The 19,944-nt window shown below is 48.6% G+C and overlaps 1 protein-coding gene and 1 long non-coding RNA gene across 13 annotated transcripts in view; one reads left to right on the top strand and one right to left on the bottom strand.

The window, feature by feature from the left end:
• Positions 1 to 14,515, top strand: part of LOC144376970 (uncharacterized) — a 24,827-nt gene extending 10,312 nt beyond the window's left edge. The window contains exon 2 of the long non-coding RNA XR_013437412.1: positions 14,238 to 14,515. This is a non-coding gene — a long non-coding RNA (uncharacterized LOC144376970). The remainder of the gene's footprint in view (positions 1 to 14,237) is intronic.
• Positions 12,177 to 19,944, bottom strand: Gal3st3 (galactose-3-O-sulfotransferase 3). 12 transcript variants are annotated; one of them, XM_078045548.1, is made up of 5 exons: positions 19,715 to 19,944; positions 18,588 to 18,902; positions 17,665 to 17,729; positions 16,090 to 16,396; positions 12,177 to 13,931 (listed from the first exon to the last, which is right to left on the bottom strand). In XM_078045548.1, the coding sequence occupies exons 4-5, from the start codon at positions 16,212 to 16,214 to the stop codon at positions 12,761 to 12,763; spliced, it is 1,296 nt and encodes a 431-aa protein (XP_077901674.1). In that variant the 5' UTR covers positions 16,215 to 16,396; positions 17,665 to 17,729; positions 18,588 to 18,902; positions 19,715 to 19,944; the 3' UTR covers positions 12,177 to 12,760. The 12 variants fall into 12 exon arrangements, with proteins under 12 accessions (XP_077901674.1, XP_040142749.2, XP_077901680.1 ...); XM_040286815.2 differs by having other exon boundaries at positions 16,090 to 16,393; XM_078045554.1 differs by having other exon boundaries at positions 16,090 to 16,326.

Here is a 19,944-nt window from a genome sequence, read left to right as displayed (position 1 = left end):
CCTTGTGACTAAAATACCGGACAAGAGCAATTTTAGAGGAGAAAAAGCTTATTTGGGGCCCGTGGTTTCAGAGGTCTCAGTTCATAGCCAGCCAGCTCCTTTGCTCGGGGCTCAAGGTGAGGCAAGAACATCATGGCAGCTGGGTGCAGTGGCACACACCTGTAATCCCAGCCACTTGGGAGGCTGAGGCAGGAGAATTGAGAGTTCAAAGCCAGCCTCAGCAACAGCGAGGGGCTAAGCAGCTCAGTGAGACCCTGTCTCTAAATAAAATACAAAATAGAGTTGGGGATGTGGCCCAGTGACTAAGTGCCTCTGAGTTCAATCCCTGGTACCACCCCCGCAAAAAAAAAAAAAAAAAAAAATCATGGCAGAAGAGTGTGGTGGAGCAAAGTGGCTTTGGACATGGCCAAGAAGCAGAGAGACACAAAATATATGCCCCAAAGGCATGTCCTCAATGACACACAGCTTCCAGCTGACCCTACCTGCATTCAGTTACCACTCTGTGAATCCCTAGCAGGGGATTAATTCACAATTGGATTAAGGCTCTCATAACCCAATCATTTCTTCTCTAAACCTTGAATATTCTTACAAATGAACTTTTGGGGGACATCTCTTATCTAAGCCATAAAAATACATATACTGCCTTTTCTCTTTGTTGAAGAGCCTTAGAGTTTTATCCATATCCGTCTGTCCATCTCTCTTTCTCCTTTTTCTTTTTGGTATTAGGGATTGAACCTAGGGGCACTTAACCACTGAACCACATCCCCAGTGCTTTTTTTGCATTTTATTTAGAGACAGGGTCTCCTCAGTGGCTTAGGGCCTTGCTAAATTTCTAAGGCTGGCCTTGAACTCTCCTTGATTCTCCTATTTTGGCCTCCCAAGCGGCTGGGATTATAGGCATGCGAATCACACCCACCCCTTCTCACTTTAAGAGCAGAACTGGCCTGGAGGTATAGCTTAGTAGTAAAGCACATGCTTAGCATGCACAAGGCCCTGGGTTTGATCCCCAGTACCATAAAAGAGAGAACAAAAAGTACACGTGGAACAATTTTGGGAGAATTCAGAAACTTCTGGATCTTGCCCCAAAAGAAAAAGCATCTAAGGACTATTTTGGAGACAAGGTAGAGAACAGTTCAATGGTGCATAAAAGAGCTTTGGAGTTTTAAGCTAGAGACACTTCTGTGATCAGTAACCAATTCAAAGCCTTTGATTAGCTGCCAAAGGATTCTAGTCGCCCCTAACATCCTTGAAGTGGGCTCCTCACTGTAACCACCCCCACAGGAAGCCAGAGGAGGTCTGTGCCTACCTGGTCACATCCTGCACTCACTAATTCCTGCAGCATTTGCGGGTTTACTTCTACAGCTGCAGAAGTGCCTGATTCATTGGCAGAAGGCAACAGGGAATATCTAATTTCCCTGTTAAGGTTTTCTATTAAGGTCCAAACTTTGGGGGTGGAGGGCCTCTCATCTGCTGCTGCCCGGTGGCATCTTTGCTTCCCAGGACTTTGTCATCCAAGGAAGTGTCACTGTTTGGTCCCACGGGCAGCCCCTGAGTCGAAGACTTGGATGGCTGCTTTAATTCCTCGTGGATCTCTAGTAGCCACTGCCAGCTATTCCCAGAATAAGTTGTGGCAGGAAAAGTCTTTGGCCTCATTGTTAGTCCAGTTTCCTTTTACCATAAATACAATCTTCTCAAAGTGTTTTATTATTCTTGTTTTTAAAGTCAGTAGTATCAGTTAGTGGTAGACATTTCAATACAATTAAAAAAAAAAAAAAATATATATATATATATATATATATATATATATTAGTTGTAGATGGACACAATAACTTTGTTTTATTTGCTTATTTTTATGTGGTGCCACGGATCAAAAACCCAGTGCCTCAGACATGCTAAGCAAGTGCTCTACCACTGAGCCACAACCCTGGCCCCTCAATACAATTTTGTTTTGAAAATTTTCTTCTGTTTTTATAATTTGTAGAGAACCTACAATTCTCCAGAGTTGTCATTTTGAAGACCCTTACTCTCTCCTGGGGTGTGGTGACACGCTCGGGCTAGGAGACCAGGCGCCGGGCTGCAGCTGCTGTTGGCCCTGCATGGATGCGGAGTCCCGACTCCTTCTTTAGTGTTTTCTTAAGTCCAGGTCAGGAGGTTGGCACATTTGTTCCATGGAGTAGCAAATGTTTTAGGCTTCGGGGGCCATCTTGTCCCAGGAAAGCAGGGAGCTGAAACTCCAAACCTCAGTTCTTGTGTTCCAACGAAAGAAAATCTAAAGTCAGACACCAAAAACTGTGCAAGAGAACTTTGTTGTAAGTAAAAGTAAAGTAAAAGCAAGGTGAAGCTTAAGCAGAGAACACTCTCGGAGGAGAGAGTGGACTGTCTCTGTGCAGAGAATGACAAAGGAGACAACGCTGTCTCCAATTTGATTACTGTTAGATGTTTACCAGGAGAGCTGGGACCACCTTCTGTACTCTTTGCCAACAGAACCACACCCAGCCCTTCTCATCTTAAGACAGAACTGGCCTGGAGGTGCAGCGTAGAGCAGGAGCTCATTCGAGTCAAGCTGTGGAGCTTTTGACCTTAGTTGGTCGTCTCTGGAACTGTCATAGTGGCCATCCTATTTAAGGGGGCTTCATCTACAAGTCAATCCCATGTTAATGTGGGCGCTGGGGTCAGTAAGTGATCAAAGTTACCTAGTGCATTTGCGCTACTAAACTGGACTAACAATGAGGCCAAAGACTTTTCCTGCCACAACTTATTCTGGGAATAGCTGGCAGTGGCTACTAGAGATCCTTTCTTCCCAGACACTTATAGCCATAATTCCTAGCTTTACACCAGCCAGGTGTGGTGGCACATGCCTGTAATCCCAGCTGCTTGGGAGGCTGAGACAGGGGTATCAGGAGTTCAATGCCAGCCTCAGCAAAAATGAGGAGCTAAGCAACTTGGTGAGTTGCTTAGAGTTTACAACCTAAGTAAAATACAAAATAGGGGGCTGGGACTGTGGCTCAGTGGTAGAGCGCTTGTCTCGCACATGTGAGACCCTGGGTTCGATCCTCAGCATCACATAAAAATAAATAAATAAACAAAATTAAGATATTGTGTCCATTTTTAACTAAATAAAATAAAATACAAAATAGGGCTGGGGATGTGGCTCAGTGTTTGAGTGTCCCTGAGATCGATCCCTGGCACACCCCCCCCCGCCCCCCGCAAAAAGAGTCACATTAATCCTTTTCTGTTGATGTGATTTACAACTAACTCCCTTGTTTCTTTTTATTTTCTATAAATTAACTACCACCCTTTGCTTTCTCATCTACTTTGGAAGTAGTTTAAAGAAGATCCTAAAGTAATTTTTTTAATATTTATTTTTTTAGTTGTAGTTGTACGCAATACTTTTATTTATTTATTTTAATGCTGTGCTGAGGATTGAACCCAGGCCCTCACACATGCTATGGGAGTGCTCTATCGCTGAGCCACAACTCCAGCCCCACCTAAAGTAATTTAAAGAACACTTGTGACCTTGCCTGCATTTCACTGCTCATTGCTAGCTACTGCCTAACAACCTGGTCTTCATCATTGTGACTGTTACACTCTGCCACTGTAGTGCACAAGCAGTCATGAACAACAAATAGATGAATAAGAATGGCTTTGTTCCAATAAAACTTTATTTACAACAACAGGTGTGGGGCGGTGGTCAGATTTGGCTTGCTATTTGCTGGTCCCTGAGCTAGAATGTCAACAAAAGGAGAGATCAGCCTGTGATTTGAGGCTATCAGTAATATCTCTAAATGCCACCTAGGAAGTAAGTGGCATGCCAGTATATGTAGGAGTTCCACCACATACCCACAGTGGGTACAGATAACCTTTAGAGCATAAATAGTAGTAAAATGTGGTAAGCTCATGAGGAAGTTATGGGTTTTGTGTACCTTTTTGTGTGTGTGTGTGTGTGTGTGTGCGCGCGCGCACGCTTTTTTGGTAGATGGACATAATACATTTATTGATTTTTTTAAATGTGGAACTGAGGATTGAACCCAGTGCCTCACACATACTAGAAAAGTGCTCTACCACTGAGCTACAACTCCAGCCCATGTGACAAATCTTTACTTTTAAATGAGTATCAATTCACCAAATTAATAGCATGAAACAAGTTCTTGAATTCTATTATCTAGTAATGTTGATTAAGATAAACTAAAAGCAACCCAAACAAGTAAACTTAGTGTTCAGTGTTCTAACCCTTTTCCAGAATAGATATTTTTTTAAAAATTATTTTTGTAGTTGAAGTTGGACACAAAAACTTTATTATTTATTTATTTATTTATTATTTTTATGTGTTGCTGAGGATCGAACCCAAGGTGAGTGCTCTACTACTGAGCCACAACCCCAGCCCCAGAACAGATGATATTAAGGCTGACTTTGCTTCGTACAAATTACATATCAGTATTTACTACTTTGCATAGGTAAAGCCCTTGAGCTTCAAGAAAGTGTGAGGGGGCTGGGGATGTGGCTCAAGTGGTAGCGCGCTCGCCTGGCATGCGTGCGGCCCGGGTTCGATCCTCAGCACCACATACCAACAAAGATGTTGTGCCCGCCGAAAACTAAAAAATAAAGATTAAAAAATTCTCTCACTCTCTCTTAAAAAAAAAAAGTGTGAGGGAGCAGGATGTGGTGGCACATGCCTGTAATCCCAATGATTTGGGAGGCTGAGGCAAGGTTGCCAGTTTCAGGCCAGTCTCAGCAACATAGAAAGATCTTGACGACTACTTTGACCCTGTCTTGAAATAAAAAATAAGAAAGGGCTAAGGATGTGGCTCAGTGGTCAAGTGCCTCTGGGTTCAATCCCTGGTACCAAACAACAACAACAAACCAAAGGATAAGGAAAAAATTCTTTAATCCCTTTCTTTCTTCTAAGAATTACTTTTTCCTACTAGGTATAAGAAAGAGGATTGGGAATGGAGCTCAGTGGTATAGTGCTTGCCTAGCAAGTGCAAGGTCCTCTGTTCTATCCCCAGCTCTTCAAAAATAAAACTTCCAGGAAAAAATATCTGTAGGTTCAAGAAAGAAAAAGTCAACATTGATAAATATATTACTTGAGCTAAAAAGCACAGGAAAACAAGCTAGGCACTCATTACATTTCTAAGAAATATAGGTCAAAAGATGAAACATTTAGATAAGTACTAAGTACAGAGGACTGAAATGTGCTACCCCCCAGAAAGCCAAGGGACCCACTACATAACACACAGGATGAGTTTGCTGCCTTTCATAAGAGTAGACCTTGAGCTTTGCCCCCAGGGCATCTAGAATGCCCGTCACAGAACAGGTGCTTCTTTCTCCTCTTGTCCTCGGATGTGGTAGCTTTCATGGATTTCTGGCTGGTGGCACTGATCAGGGCCGAGAGGTAATCCAAGACCTCATCCCTTTCTTCTGGAAGAGAGATGGGGGAGAGAGATGGCAGCCGGGGTCCTCAGATTCCTGCAGCCCTGAGGGTCAGAGGAGAGAATGTTGGGTCTGGAAATAGGTCTGCAGGATGGTCATCATCTTCTGTAGGTCACCTCCTTCTCCTCTTTGGAGCTGCAGCTGCCATGGGATCCCAGGGCCACCACCTCCTTGGCCTTGAGCTCTTTCTCCCTCTGCAGGTGGCACTGTTTAATGTTGGCCCGAGTTTCTGTGGCCTGCTTCAACCTGTGTTCTTCAACTTGCTGGCCTTGAACACTTCTGCCACCTCCTTCTCGGCCTGCAGCAGCTGCTGAGTCCCCTGTGACCGACTAGTCACGGATGGGGCCACTTTTGTTCTTTTGGTTGTTTTTGTTGTTACTGGGGTTGAACCCAGGGACCCTTAACCACTGAGCCACATCCCAGCACTTTTTATTCATTTATTTTTTTGCAACAGAGTCGCACTAAGTTGCCAGGGCCTCAGTAAGCTGCTGAGGCTGGCCTGAAACTTGTGATCCTCCTGCCTCAGCCTTCAGAGTCTGTGGGATTATAGGAGACTCTGGCCGCCACGAGCAGCAACTTTTGTTTATAATTTATTTTATTGTTAATTTATTAATTTTTAATAATGGTTGTATTTAACAACCAGCTTGCAATATTCAGATTTCAGGAGTCAGCAAGAAGGCTAGGGTTGTGGCTCAGTGGTAGAGCGCTTGGTAGAGCGCTTGCCTAGCATGTGTGAGGCACTGGGTTCGAGTCCCAGCACCACATATAAATAAACAAATACATAAATAAGGTCCATCCACAACTAAAAAAATATTAAACAAACAAACAAAAGAAGTCAGAGCCACACCTGTCATCTTGCATCATTTGGGGAATGGTGGTGTAATCTGCAGCTGTGGTCTGGGGGTAATGACAGACACAGGTGAAAAGTCTTTGGGGTTCAGACCAGGCTGGGCCTGAGGGTATCTGGTTTTGCATCCTGTGTCCCATGTCATGAGATTGGAATGGGGGTGGAGCATGGGGATTGGAGAGGCCCTTTGCCCCTGAAGGTGCCAGCACAACCCTTGAGGAGTAGAGAGATGGCAGCCGGGGTCCTCAGATTCCTGCAGCCCTTCTGGGTCAGAGGAGAGAATGTTGGGTCTGGGAGGCTGAGAAAGGGGCTGCCGCTCTTCCTTCCCTTCCCTCTTCCTCCCCTCCACGCCTTCATCTGGATGGAGCCAGAGGGAGCCTTTTCCCCAGGCCCTGGCTCTGCAGTCCTTTTCACTCCTCTCACTCATTCTGGGAGGCTGCCCAATTGCGTTGGCAGATCACCAGCTTCTCTCTGTGCCCTGCCTTACCCCGGGCTCCCAAAGCACTCTGTTCCCCCCCAACTCGGGGCCACTCTCAGGAGGCCTTTAGAGCACTGCTCTTTAATAAGGAGGCCGCAGGGACGGCTGGTTGTGTGGGGCCGTGCAGCGTATTCTGGTGGTAAGAACTGCTGGCAGGAGCTGGGCTTGGCATCTGAGCACTCTGATTTCTGCTTTGGCTCAGCTATTTTTCCTGCTGGTGGGCCAGGGCATGACATCTTTTAGTGCCTCAGTTTCCTTTTCCATAAGAGGGGTTAAGAGTCGCACCTAACTCACTTGTTGTAAGATTCAAATATATTAAAATACATGATCCATGGAGGAAACCACCCAGTACATTCTAAGTGCTCAATAAATGGTAGCTGGTATTGTTGTTCTTATTAACGGAACTTCTGGCAGCACTTGCAGTTTCTCATTTAAGCCTTTCTCCTGCCTGCTTCAGTGACTCCTCATTATCTGTAATACAGGGCCTCAGGGCACCTTGCCATGTCAAGAATGGGCTATTGCTGGGCTGAGATAGTGACCTTCTTAGTTCTGGGGCAACCTCCGTTGCTGATCATCTGTGGCCATTCCATTTATTCCAGAACAATCTGAACTTCCTCCTCTCCCTCTCCTCCTTCTGCTTTCTCATTTTTGATCTTTAAAATCTCCCTCCAAATTTGGCTCAGCAAATGAAGTTGAGTGACATATATGATGGCCAGCTGAAGAATATATATATATACACACACACACACATACACACACACACACACACACACACACACACATATACATACATACACACACATTTCAGGAGAGGGCTTCTTTATCTGATGTGGGTGAGCAGGGGCTCTGATTCCTCAGTCCAAACACCTCCAGTGTCAGCTGCAACCCAGAGGACAGGCCCAGGCCCTGGGGTCCCAATGCCCTGCAGCAAAGTTCCTTCTACCAACACACATCTGGTGCTGGCCCCTCTTTTGCCCACAAGGTTCTAGAGCTTTAGAATCATGTGGCCCCTGCCTCAAGGAGCTTGCCTTTATGTCTGGAACAATAATTGAATAATTTTCAGAGGAATTTATCTAGGAAGGGGAGAGTCTCTGGGATCAGGAGGTAATTGACTAGATGGGGGAGATGGATTAGTGTTTTTTTGCAAGAAAAGATGGTACCTGTGGCAAGAACCTACTCCAAAATAAAGGATAAATATTCTTGGTTTCTTCTTTTGCCTCAAAACATGATGTTTACTCAAATAATTTATAAAAAGAAATGAAAAAATGTCCAAACATAAAGAACAAACAAAAATTGGAAAAAAAGTTGTTCAAACCTTTTGCTCCTTCCCACTTCCTGCAGCCCCTCAGCCCTGAGGATTAAACCCTGGCTAGGCAGAGTAGAGCAAAAGAGCCCTTGTCAGGTAAGGTGGGCAATAGTAAAGGGCATGTCCTCAATGGAGGTTTTTAGATGGTCTCAATGTGTCTCTAAGAGTTCCCTTTCTGTCACCATATTAGTAGCAACACCATTATGGCCAAAATGTCCGCTATGATCCATTCTAAGGGTACAGCTTTCCTGACTAAAGAAAACTACTGCAGCTGAGTGCAGTGGTGCATGCCTGTGATCTCAGCTACTTGGAAGACTGAGGCAGGAGAATTGAAGGTTCAAGGCCAACCCGAGCAATTTAATGAGATCTTGCTCAATATAAAAAGGCTGGGGACGCAGCTCAGTTGGTAGAGCACTTGCCTAGAATTTACAGGCCCTGGGTCCCATCCCCAGTACTGCAAAAACCAACATGCCATAGGCAGAGATTGCAGGGAGGTGGTAAGAGGTTCACGTTATTCAGCTTATTCCAGTTACTCTCTCAATGATGTGTTCAGGGCCATCCTCTCTGGGCTGGGAATCTTGACTGGTTGACATGACCCTTAGAAATCCTGCCAGGCATGGTGACTTGCACCTGTATTACCAGCACTCAGGACACAGAGGCAGAAGGATCACTTGAGCTCAGTAGTTTGAAACCAAACTGGGCAACATAGGAAGACCTCATTTCAAAAACATACAAGAGTGAAATTAGCTAATCTGAACTTCCAAGCATGTCATTCAAGGCCTTTTCTAAGCTGGTACTGGCCACAGAGAGGGCCCAGTGTGCATGTCAGCTTTCTGTAACAAAGGTACTGAATCAAACTACCTGAAATAATCAATTTATAAAGAGGAAACATTTGTTTTGGCTCAACAGTGAGGCCTAACTCAAACTTGAGGTCTTTATGCCTCAGATTCCCAAGTGGCTGGGATTAAAGTTGTTCGCTATAGTACCCCAGTCCCACGCACTTTCATTCTTCTGTATTCATAAAAATCAAGATTATTGCTGGCCCATATTATGCCTTTGGGCCAAGTGGGAAAATGCACCCCTTCCTCAAAATGCTGTCTTCCAACTGCTGGAAAACTCTTAAATGGATGTGCCAACCTGTAACATCTACCATGTGTTAATACTGGAGGAGCCCTGATAAAACCAGATGTGGCAACTTGGGGCACTTCTATGTGCCAGACATTGTGCTAGGTGCCTTATCTCAAATACTGTTCCCAGAATCCCATGGGGGGATCTTTATTTCATGGAATTTGGCTGGGTCAGGCTCAAATACTGAGTAAAAAAAATGTAGGGATGGGTGAAGTGGCTCACGCCTATATAATCCTAGGGCTCAGGAGGCTGAGGCAGGGGGATTGAAAGTTCAAAGCCAGCCTCAGAAAAAGTGAGACATTCAACTCAGTGAGACCCTCTAAATAAAATACAAAATAGGGCTTGGGATGTGTCTCTGTGGTGGAGTCCCCCTGAGTTCAATCCTTGGTACCCCTGCCCCCAAAATGTAGCCAGTAGTAGCAGATCCAGGGTTTGAACTTCAGAGCACTGATGGTTAATTATTAGGAAAAGTCATATCCATGGAATCATTGCCTCCCACTGGCTGCTCCTACATCTGTTCCATACCTTGCAGTGAGCTCCTTGAGGCAGGGGCCATAATCACCACGGTTCTAAAGCTCTAGAACCTTGCAGGGTAGGCACAGAGGGGCCAGCAACAGATGTGCACTGGTGGAGCTTTGTTGCAGGGCATTGGGACCACAGAGGCTGGGTCTTCCCCTGGGTTGCATCTGGAGGAGTTTGGACTGAGGAGTCAGAACCCCTGCTCACCTCAGGATCTGTCCTTGCCCCTACATCAAAGAAGCCCTCTCTTTCTGTTCAGTTTCTGAATGCAGATATTTCTGAGTTCAGAATTGTGGCTGCAAAAGTGGGGCAATGTAAATGCCTGCCTGCCCGAGAGCCTGGGAAGGTAGGGGAGGCCTATCAAAGCAGATTGTAAAGGCACGTTTGAGTTTCCGAGGCAGACCCAGGGTAGGGTGAAGGACGTTCCTGCCGGAGATGACACCAGAGGCTAGGGCTGGCAGAAGAAGGGATAAAGACATCTTCTAGGCTTGGGGGCCAAAGGACACCTGTGTTTGGATACACGACTTTGAGTCTAGTACAATTCTTTATTTCTGCTGAGCATCAGAGAACTAATTATGGCCTTGCATGCTCTAATTATTGCCTTTTCCAGAGCTCTACTGTTAAAAAGTGGGGTACTATATAAATCACCCCTTTCAAGCCCAAGGAAGTGTGTGCTATGATTCAGATGGGGTTTACCCACTCGAAAACTTGTGTTGAAATTTGGTCCCCAATATAACAATGCTGAGAGGAGATGATGACTTTAAGAGGTGACTAGGTCATTAAGATGGATAAACACCTCACTCATGGGTGTGTGTTCTTGCTCTTGGGAACTGGCTTAGTTACTGTGAGAGGAAGTTCTAAAGTGAGGCCACCCTTCCTTGTGTTTTGTCTCTTTCTCTTCTGCTTGCACCCACTTGCCCTCTGCCACATGGCCCAACCTGATGCTGGTGCCATGTTCCCAGCATTCAGAACCCTGAGTCAAAACAAACTTCTTTCTTTATAAACTCCCCAGTCATAGGTCATCTTTTATGGCAACAGACTGTATCTATGACTAAGATACAGTGTCATATGGCCTGCCAACCAACCATTGCAATCTTCATTGTCCAAGCAGATCAACTATTTTCTCTGTGGAAAAAAAAAAAAGATAAGAGCTGATATTGGCATCTTGGTTCTTCACTTTACATTCTTTTTCGAGGTCCTGGAAGTCAGCCTAGCCTGTGCCATGAGACTTTATTTAAATGGCACCATGCACAGCAATTACAAGCACAGACTTTGAAGTTATGCTGTCAGGGTTCAAATTCTAATGGCCACTTTCTAGCTGTGCGACCCTGATGTCACTTAAAATTCATTTTTTTTAAAGAGAGAGTGGGAGAGAGAGAGAGAGAGAGAATTTCAATATTTATTTTTAGTTATCGGCGGACACAACATCTTTTTTTTTTTTTTGTATGTGGAGCTGAGGACCGAACCTGGGCCACACGCATGCCAGGCAAGCTTGCTACCGCTTGAGCCACATCCCCAGCCCACTTAAAATTCATTTTCCAACTGGAACATGGTGTCTATCTCCTAAGTTAATACATGGAAAGCCCTTAAACAATGACTGGCATACAGTGGACCATATTAGCTACCATTTTTATTTTTTTGTCCAGATATGTCAGGGTAGCTCTGAAGAAAGTTAAGTCCTAAAACTTTGCTAGTCTTAAGAGAAGTTTCATTTGAAAGTGCTAGATTTGCTTTTTTTTGGGGGGGGGGCACGGGGATACTATGGGTTTAACATAGGGGCAATTTACCACTGGGCTACATTCCCAGCCCCTTCATGTTTTGAGAAAGGGTCTTGGTAAATTGCTGAAGCTGACCTTGAACTTGCAATCTTCCTGTCTCAGCCTCTCAAGCTGTTGGTATTACAGGCTATGCCACAGTGCCCAGCAGATATGGATATCTTGCTGTGCTCAAGAAAACTGGGAGAGGAATTGGTCCTCCTTAGAGTAGGGACTTGCTGGGAGAGGTAAAATTGGAGGTAAACATTCCCTAACCTGAAACCGGATATGGATCCTTCTCCCAGAGGAGCATCTTCACACTGTTCTTCCTAAGACAGTGCAGTGTGCTCTAACCTGCACAGTCCTTACTGTTTGCTTCCATTTCACTGTCTTGGGTGAGCTCCAGGAAGATAAAGACCCTATCTGTCCTGGTCACCTGCATCTTCAAGTTACAAATGCTGTTCAGTTAATGATGCCAAATAAACAAAAATGACTGATTTGAAAAATGAGAGGGACTAAGGTGGCTGTGGTCTGTATTGGTGAGCCCAGTCGATCAAAGGGTTGAGGAGAGTTGTGGGCCTTTGGGAGGGGCAACTAGGAGCTTGACTAAGTCTAGGTTCCCATCTTCATTGGGGCCAGTCACAATACCTCCTAGATATCTGTCTCATACTCAAATATGGGGAATCTGTCTTTCAATGAATGACATACTGCCTGCACATTTTAAAGATGTTTTATTTAAAAAAAAAAAAAGAAAAAGAAAAAAGAGAAAAACAAACCAACAAAAAGCCCAACCCAAGAACTCTTGGTCCTGGGAGTCTGGGAGCAGCTTAGGTTTGTGGGGAGGGTAGAACCTGGAAGACACAGTATAGGGGTCTCTGAAGCCCTGGGAAGAGCAAGAGCCCAGCCATACTGAGAAACAGCACAGCCATTGTCTGGGGTTCAGCCACACTCTGGGGCTTGCACTCATCTACATGGAAAAACAGGTGTGTGGGGGGGACCCAGCCCCCAGAGAAAAGTAGGGCCAGGGCTTTGGGACGGACCTTACACCTCTTGTTAAAGTCACCAACCAGCTGGGAAAAAGAGAGTGGCCCAGGGCTCCATCAGGCCTAAAAGCGCCATCCTCAAAGGTGGGGCTCAGCCAACATCGAGGAGGTCGGCTCAGATGGGGAGATGCACCCTCAGTTCGGTGTGAGGCTCAAGCCCCTGGGAAAGAAAGGGCACTGATGGGGCAGGACCTGGAGGCAGCCTCCTCCTGGGAGGACAGGGCAGGATGCAGGCTCTGGGAGTCAGCTCACAGCTCAAGAGCCCTGGGGACTTCGGGGGATGGCTCGAATGGGTCTGGGTGGGGGATTGTCCAGGACGGGTTCGGGCCGGGCCCGAGCACCACCACGGCGCTTCTGCTTGCGCAGCAGGTAGTTCGAGTACTGCACCTCGGGCATGGCCAGCTTGAGGCAGGCCTCTGTGGCTGGGCCGGCCCCGCCGCCAGGCAGGTCATAGCCCATGATGTCCACCTTGCGGCTGGGCTGCCATGGCTGCAGCTGCTTGGTGCGGATCTGCGCGGCTGGACGCAGCACCGGATCATCACCGAAGCAACGGCGCAGCAGGCGCTGCCGGGCCTCGCGCAGCTCGCGCGCTTCGCGCTCCACGCATGCGCGGCCGGCGTGTGCCACGCGGCGCCAGAAGGTGGCATTGAAGTGGTCGTAGAGGCTGGCGTCGAGGGCGTTCCAGGCGCGCGCGGCCCGCGCCAGCGCTTCAGGGATGGCAGCCAAGCGCGAGCTGGCAGCGCGTGCGTTGAGCTTGGCATAGAGCACGTCGTCCAGGTCCCAGGCCAGCAGGCGCCGCAGCAGCACGAGCGACTCGTCGAAGTACTCGGCGATCATGACGAGCGAGAAGACCTCCTCCACCTGGCGGATCAGGCCCGCCAGGTAGGCGGCGTCGTCGCGCGGGCTGCGCTCGTTGTCACCGCCCAGGTCGTAGGCCAGCGTGTTGTGCGCGAACATGGCGAAGTGCTCGCCCGCGCGGTAGTAGGCCTCGGGCGTGCGCAGAAAGGCCTCCAGCGACGCGTTGGGCACGCGCCGGAAGGCCGGGCAGTACTGGTTGTAGTAGCTGAAGAGCGACTCGAACATGGCGGCCGGCTCGCGCAGGATGGTGACGTAGACTGTGCCGGGCGGCATGAGGCGCTCCAGCTCCGCGCGGTCGAAGCGCAGGTGGCTGGCCAGCACGTGTGGCGGCCGCGTGGCCGGATGCACGAAGTGCGCCGAGAAGTTGCGCGGGTAGCAGAACTGGTGCTCGCAGCTCGGGTGCGGCAGGGCCACGGTCAGGTTGTGGCGCTCGGCGAAGCGGAACAGGATGTTCTGCACTGTGGTGCCCGCCGTTTTGTGCGTCTTCAGGAAGGCCACTGTCATATGCTTGGGGCGCGGTGGCGTCTCCCGCAGGGGTGGGCAGCTCAGAGGGAATAGCTTAGGGTACCTGCAGGGCCCGGGCATATGTGAGAGGAGGGCTAGCCCCGATGTGCTGCTCAGGGGCGCTGCCTAGGCTTTACCCCTGGAGCAGTAGGGGCAGGGATGCCTTTAAGCTGGGCCCTACGATCCCTGCAGTCCTCCTGAAAACCACACCCTTCTGTATTCTCCTCTTGGGGTGACTGGGCTCATCGATGCGCATAACGAATAGAATAGGGCAGAAACTATGGGATGTCACCTCTGAGATTATATCAGAGAAAGGCTATGGCTTCCATCTTGGTGGTGTTTTCTTTTTTCCCCCTCCCACTCTCTCTAGGATAACTCATGTTGGGGGAAGCAAGCTACTACATTGTGTGCAGCCCTATAGGGAGGTAGCATGTGGCAACAGACTGCTTGAAGAACTGAAGTCTGCCAAACCACTTGAGTGAGCTTGGAAAGGGATCTCTTCCAGTCAGACCTTCAGATGAGGAGTAGCCCTGGCTAACGCCTTGATTGCACATTCATGGAAGACCTGAACCAGAGGTACCCAGTAAGCTACACCTGGATTCCTGATCCACAGAAATGGAGAGAATAAATGTTGTTTTCAGCTGCTAAGTTTCAAGGTAATTTGTTTATTCAAAAATAAATAATGGGGACTGGGGTTATAGCTCAGTTGGTAGAGTGCTCACATCACAGGTATGAGGCACTGGGTTCGACCCTCAGCACCACATAAAAATAAAACAAAGGGGGGGCTGGGGTTGTGGCTCAGCCTTAGAACGTTTGCCTCACAAATGCAAGGCCCAGGATTCGATCTTCATGAGCAAATAAAAATAAATAAATAAAAATATTATGTCCAACTAAAAAACAAATATAAAAATAAGTAAATAAATAACACAAAGGTATTGTTTCCATTTACTATAAAAAATGTTTCCAAAAAATAGATAATGGAAGGGACAAATGCCCTTCAGGATCCTTGAGGAATCCCACTTACAGATGTAGAAACTGAGGACCAGAGAAGAATCTGGGGACAATCACTAAATCCTCTTACTATCCTTACTATCTTTCTCATTTTACTCTTCAACTGATCCCTCACTTTTTAGGTGGGAGACACCAGGCTTTGTAGCAAGCCATTTGTTATAGGTTCTGTTAAGATCTCTGGAGCTTTAGTCATACATTCAGCATTTTTTTGTTTTGTTTTGTTTTTTTGAGCATCTACTGTGTGCCAGACACTCTTCTATGCTCAAGAAATGCAACAGTCTACAAAACAGATGATACTCTAACCCTTCATGAAGTGTTCATTTCTGTTCCTCCTTCCTGAAACGAGGGTGTTTGGGATGACTAGTGACCTATAAAATCCTGCAGGTTTTGATTCACTCACCGTTTTTTTTTCTCTGCCATCCTAAGATCACGTAATGAGGGCAGTGTGAAGCAGCTTACAGAACACCATGGAGATTTCCTATCTGTAGCTGCTTTGGTTCAGGATAACGGCTATACACACATAAGACTAGCAAATCATTTGGTCCACACTGTTCATACCATTCTCAGGGGCAGGCCACGTAGAAAATGGGAAACCGAGGTTCAGAGAGGTACAGGGAATTGTTGAGTTCACAGGAAGTTAGGAGCAGGGGCAGGATTCCCATCAGTCAGCACATGGTACCTTGTATCAGGGTGACTAGGGGTTGTACATACCATCATTCCCACTTTATAAGTGAGGAAACTGAGGCTCAGAGAAGTGAATGGCTTTGCCCAGAACAAGAGAAGTAATGAGAAGTTATGTGCTGTCCACTGGGACAGCACTCAGCTATCATGCTGTGCCCACAGGGTTTGGGCTGAATTCATATCCTAGCTAACTCTGACTGACTCTATGACTTTGAACAAGTAACTCAGTCCTTTCAGTGAAGGCCAGTTGTGGATGTAGAGGACATGTATGGAAAGCACTTTCAGAATAAAGGAGTAAAGATTAACAGAAGGACTCTTCTGTTAGGTAGAAGAATGGGAAGGGGAACCCCAGTTCTTTTATTTTTGACACAGGGTACTGCCAAGTTGCCAAGGGTGGCCTTGAACTTGCAATCCTAACTCAGCATAGCTGGCATTACTAGCCAGCACCACCATCCCTGATAAACCCCTTCTTAGTGTGAACCCATGTGGCTCTGAGGGAACTTGCCTCCTTTGGGGGCCCACCCACTTACCAGCTGAGCTGCGCCCCCTGGTGGATGAGAAGGCTTACAGTGCTGCACCCCAGTACCAGCAGCAGGATTTTCCTGCGGCTCATCGTCTTCGTGGCCTGCTGCAGGCGCTGCAAGATGGATGGCATGGTGGAGTCCCCAGCCCTTGACCAGCTAGGGCCTCATTAGCCAGGTCTCCCTTCACTGGCATTCATGGGGGCTCATGAGGCTCTGGTAGTAGGGCCAGTGTTCCCAAGAAGCCTGGCAGGAGAAGGAGGCAGACAGGTTTGCAGTGGGCAGAGGAGATGGGCTCTAGGCCCTAGCAGGACTGCTGCAAAAAAGAGCTCCAGTGAGTAGGGTGAGCAGCAAGGCCAAGGCAGATCAAATTCCTACCTCCTGTTAACAAGACCCGACCTCCTTACTGTTGGAGATAACCTAGTCTTGGGTGGAATTACAGGGTTTGGTGTGTGGCCAGCTCTTCAGCCTATAGCCACTTCTTACCCCTTGTCTCTCCCTCTCCACCTGTCCCTAACTTTTCTTTGTCTCATGGCCATTTGTCTGTCTCTACAACATGTGGATCAGAACACAGAAGTCTCAGCTTGAGTTTTGCCCTTCTCCAGGACTCCTAGTTTGATTACTTCAGCTGAGGGGTGTGTGTGACCTCCCCAAAGACTAAGCTACTGATCTCCACCTCCTTAAGTCTCAGATCAGTACTGCAGGCTTACTCCCTGCACTCTCCATTACAGACTCTCATTTAATCCTCACTACAGTGCTAATGTAAGTATTATTCCCTCTTTAAGGATGAAAAAAGTGAGGTTCTGAGAGGTAATGTCACTTGTGTATGAGCACATAGCTGGTAACAGCAGAACTGGGATGCTAACCTATTCTTTCTGGCTCCAAAGTATATGCCCTTAGACATTATAGTGTGTTGTTTCCATAAAAACTGATTTTTCCATCCCTGCCCTGGTTCTGGCATTTTTGCATACTTCTGACCCTGAGCCCTCCTGGCTGGGCTCCTGCCCTGATGGCTCAGGACCAATAAATCAACGAGGGAAAGTGGGACTTGAATCCTGGAACCCTATTTGGATTCCATCCCCAGACACCTGAAACCCAGGCGGCCCTATCAGCTGACTGTAGTGGAGGTGCCCAGCAAAGGGGATAGGGTGGCAGACTGGGAGAGAAGAGGGGCATGGGGAGCATAGAAGCGGCCCCTCCTTGTCCCTTTGCTGAGAATCTCTAGCAGGAGGTGAGCCTCCATCCCAGGTGAGGTGCAGGAGTGGGAGGCAGGAAAAAGGCCTGATTTCTGGCCAGTCTACTTTACCCACTCAAATGCCTTGGCTCAAGGGCAGCGCAGCCCTTGGCAGCTCAGGTGGAAAGTCAGCTTCAGCAGCTATGCCTGACCCCAGTCTAGGGTGGGTCTCTGTCTCACTCCACAGGCCTGTGTCCAGGTTCAGGTTCAGGTTCAGGTTCAACACACACCCCTCTCCAAAGGGGAGGGGCAGCCTGAAGCCTTACGGGCATGTGCATGTGTGTGGATCTAGGACACCTGGGTCCCAGGAGGGGTGAGGTAATGCGAAAACCCTTTTGATTACCACCAACCTCCAGGTTCCTGGGCTTGGCTTCCAATCTCCCTGGCCCCCATTAATCCTGGATTAGATTTAAACCTGTTTGGGTGAAAAGATGTCCTGGTTACTCTTCCTCTTCTCTCCAGGCCCCAACACCTGCTTTCTTCCACCAGCCTGTCGACAGACTAATCTGCCTGGAGCTGAGGGCGTGAAAGGTCTAGCTACAAAGGACAACTAAGGGCACAGCAGAGGCAACCCAAGGCCGCCTTTCACTTTTCAGGAATTGCTGGGGCAGAGGAGGGCTGGCTCAGCTGGGTGGGGAAGCCTGCAGGAGGAAGCCTGAGCTCTTGGCCCTCTCCCTGGTCCACACCTTCTCAATGTTACATCCCTGCTTAGAGGACTTGGTGACCAAATGGGGGTTTCTGAAGGAGTAAAATGGAGGGCGTAAGTCTATTTCTACCTCTGCTAAACTCACTGAAACTACTCTTATTTCTCAAGGGAGTCTAGGCCTGCCAAAGAGGTCAAGTCTATGGGGAACTATAGCAGGCCTTTCCCTGGCCGTACAGAAAGGATGACAGGGGTACCTGGTGTCCCCTCCACTCTACCCCGTGCCTTCCCATACTCCCAACATCTAAACTCTGGGGAACCAGCCAGACCCCAGTTTGAGGCCTTCTTGGGGATGGGACATCATCAGTGCAGAAATTCCCTGGACACCAGCCCCCAATGATGGGTGCCAGGATCTGTTTGGCTTCTGTCAATGACAGCTCATCACCTCCAGATACAGCCTGATCTGTTCCTGCACACCCACCCCCAACCCACAGTTCCAGAGTTCTTCCTGGGACAGTGGGATCATCCTGGCACCAATATCTTCCTCAGTTTGCCCCTCCCCCTCCTATGCTGTCCTGTGATTTGTGCTGCCCTCCCAGAGCGCATGGCACATTTATCTCGGTGACAGACCTTCAGGTATTTGAAAGCAGGAACCCTGTCTCTGGGTGGGCACTTGGCCAGGCAAAACATTCCAGGTCCTGAGAGAGGGTGCCACTTGGACATTGGAGGAGGCCTGCCTTGGCGCTGCCTGCAAGATGCCTCTTTTGGAGATGGATTCAGGGCAGTGGAGCCGCAGGGGGCCACTTGCATTGGGTTTCCTTCTGGTGTTGAGGCTGGTGGGTGCAAGTGGATGGTGGTGCTGCTGGACCAGTCTTTAGAGCAGTGAGTGGCCTTGGCTCCTGCTCACAGATGCTTCAGATGACTCCCCAGTCTCCTGGGTGTCTTCTTTATGGAGAGAGAGAGAGGTTCCCTCCATCATCCCAGGCAGGTCAGGGTGCCAACCTCATCAGAATATCAGTGCTAATTTTAGTCAGAACAATCTACCTCAGGCTGCTGCCCAGTTTTGCAAATTGCTTTCTTTTCTCCAGAGAACCAAAGAAGAAATGGTATAGCCTGCCAGAGCTTTGAAAACTGGCCTGGATACCCACCCACTTCCAAATGAGCCCTTTCTGCTCTGTCCCCTCCAAGCTCCAGGGTTGATACTGATACATTTAGAGGAAGGGGTGCTCTGCACTGGACCATTTGGATCTGACCTCCCAAAGACCTGGAAACAACTCCATCCTGACTTGGGGGACGGTTCAGCCCAGTCAGGAGGGAAAGTGACCCAAGGCCCCAGAGAGGAAGGGAAAGGGCAGCGGAGGGGCAGCACATTGTGGCCCAGGAGATAGAATATCTTTCCACCTCTGTCCTTTTCCTCTCTTCCTCCAGCCTGCACCAGGTCCCCCCAACCCCCTCTCCCTGTCATCCACCCCCGCTGCATCCCTGCCTCTGAATTCCCTTCATCCTTCTTTCTCCATCACTACCTACCCCCACCCCCCTCCCATTCCTCAATTTCATCCCAACCTCTCCCTGAGATCGGGACATCTGGGCCAGATTCGCCTTCCCACCCGAGTAGAGTGAGGGTAGAGCGGGCCCCTCCTTATGCTTCCCGGGGCACTAGGCCCCCAGGACACTCTCCCGCCTCCCCTTCTTCCCCATCCCCTGCGGTCCACTCCCTTGGTCGCCCCTAGCCCCAGATCAGCCACTGCAGTACTCACGCTGCGCAGGTTGCCTGGGCCTCCGACCCAGGTCGGGGTTGGCCCTGTTCGCACCGGCCTCTTGTCCTGAAATCTGCACGATCCCAGGGCGCCGGGGGCCCTGAGCGCAGAGTGCCGGTCGCTTGCCTCGTAGCAACTAGATGGGATCAGGTGGCGGCGTCCGCGGCTCGGCTCCTCTCCGTTCTGCTTGCCGCCCGCCCCCATCTCACACCGGAGGCGGGGCGGGGGCG

Source organism: Ictidomys tridecemlineatus, chromosome 4 (genome assembly GCF_052094955.1).
Source record: "Ictidomys tridecemlineatus isolate mIctTri1 chromosome 4, mIctTri1.hap1, whole genome shotgun sequence".
Taxonomy (NCBI): domain Eukaryota; kingdom Metazoa; phylum Chordata; class Mammalia; order Rodentia; family Sciuridae; genus Ictidomys; species Ictidomys tridecemlineatus.
The sequence above is the reverse complement of the archived record's forward strand: the minus strand, read 5'-3'. Positions and strand labels throughout refer to the sequence as shown.

Coding starts and splice junctions, on each gene's coding strand:
- Gal3st3 (XM_078045548.1), bottom strand. CDS start 16,214: ATGCCATCCATCTTGCAGCGCCTGCAGCAGGCCACGAAGACGATGAGC. Junction 13,932..16,089: donor CAGGGGGCGCAGCTCAGCTG/GTAAGTGGGTGG, acceptor CGGGCCCTGCAG/GTACCCTAAGCTATTCCCTC.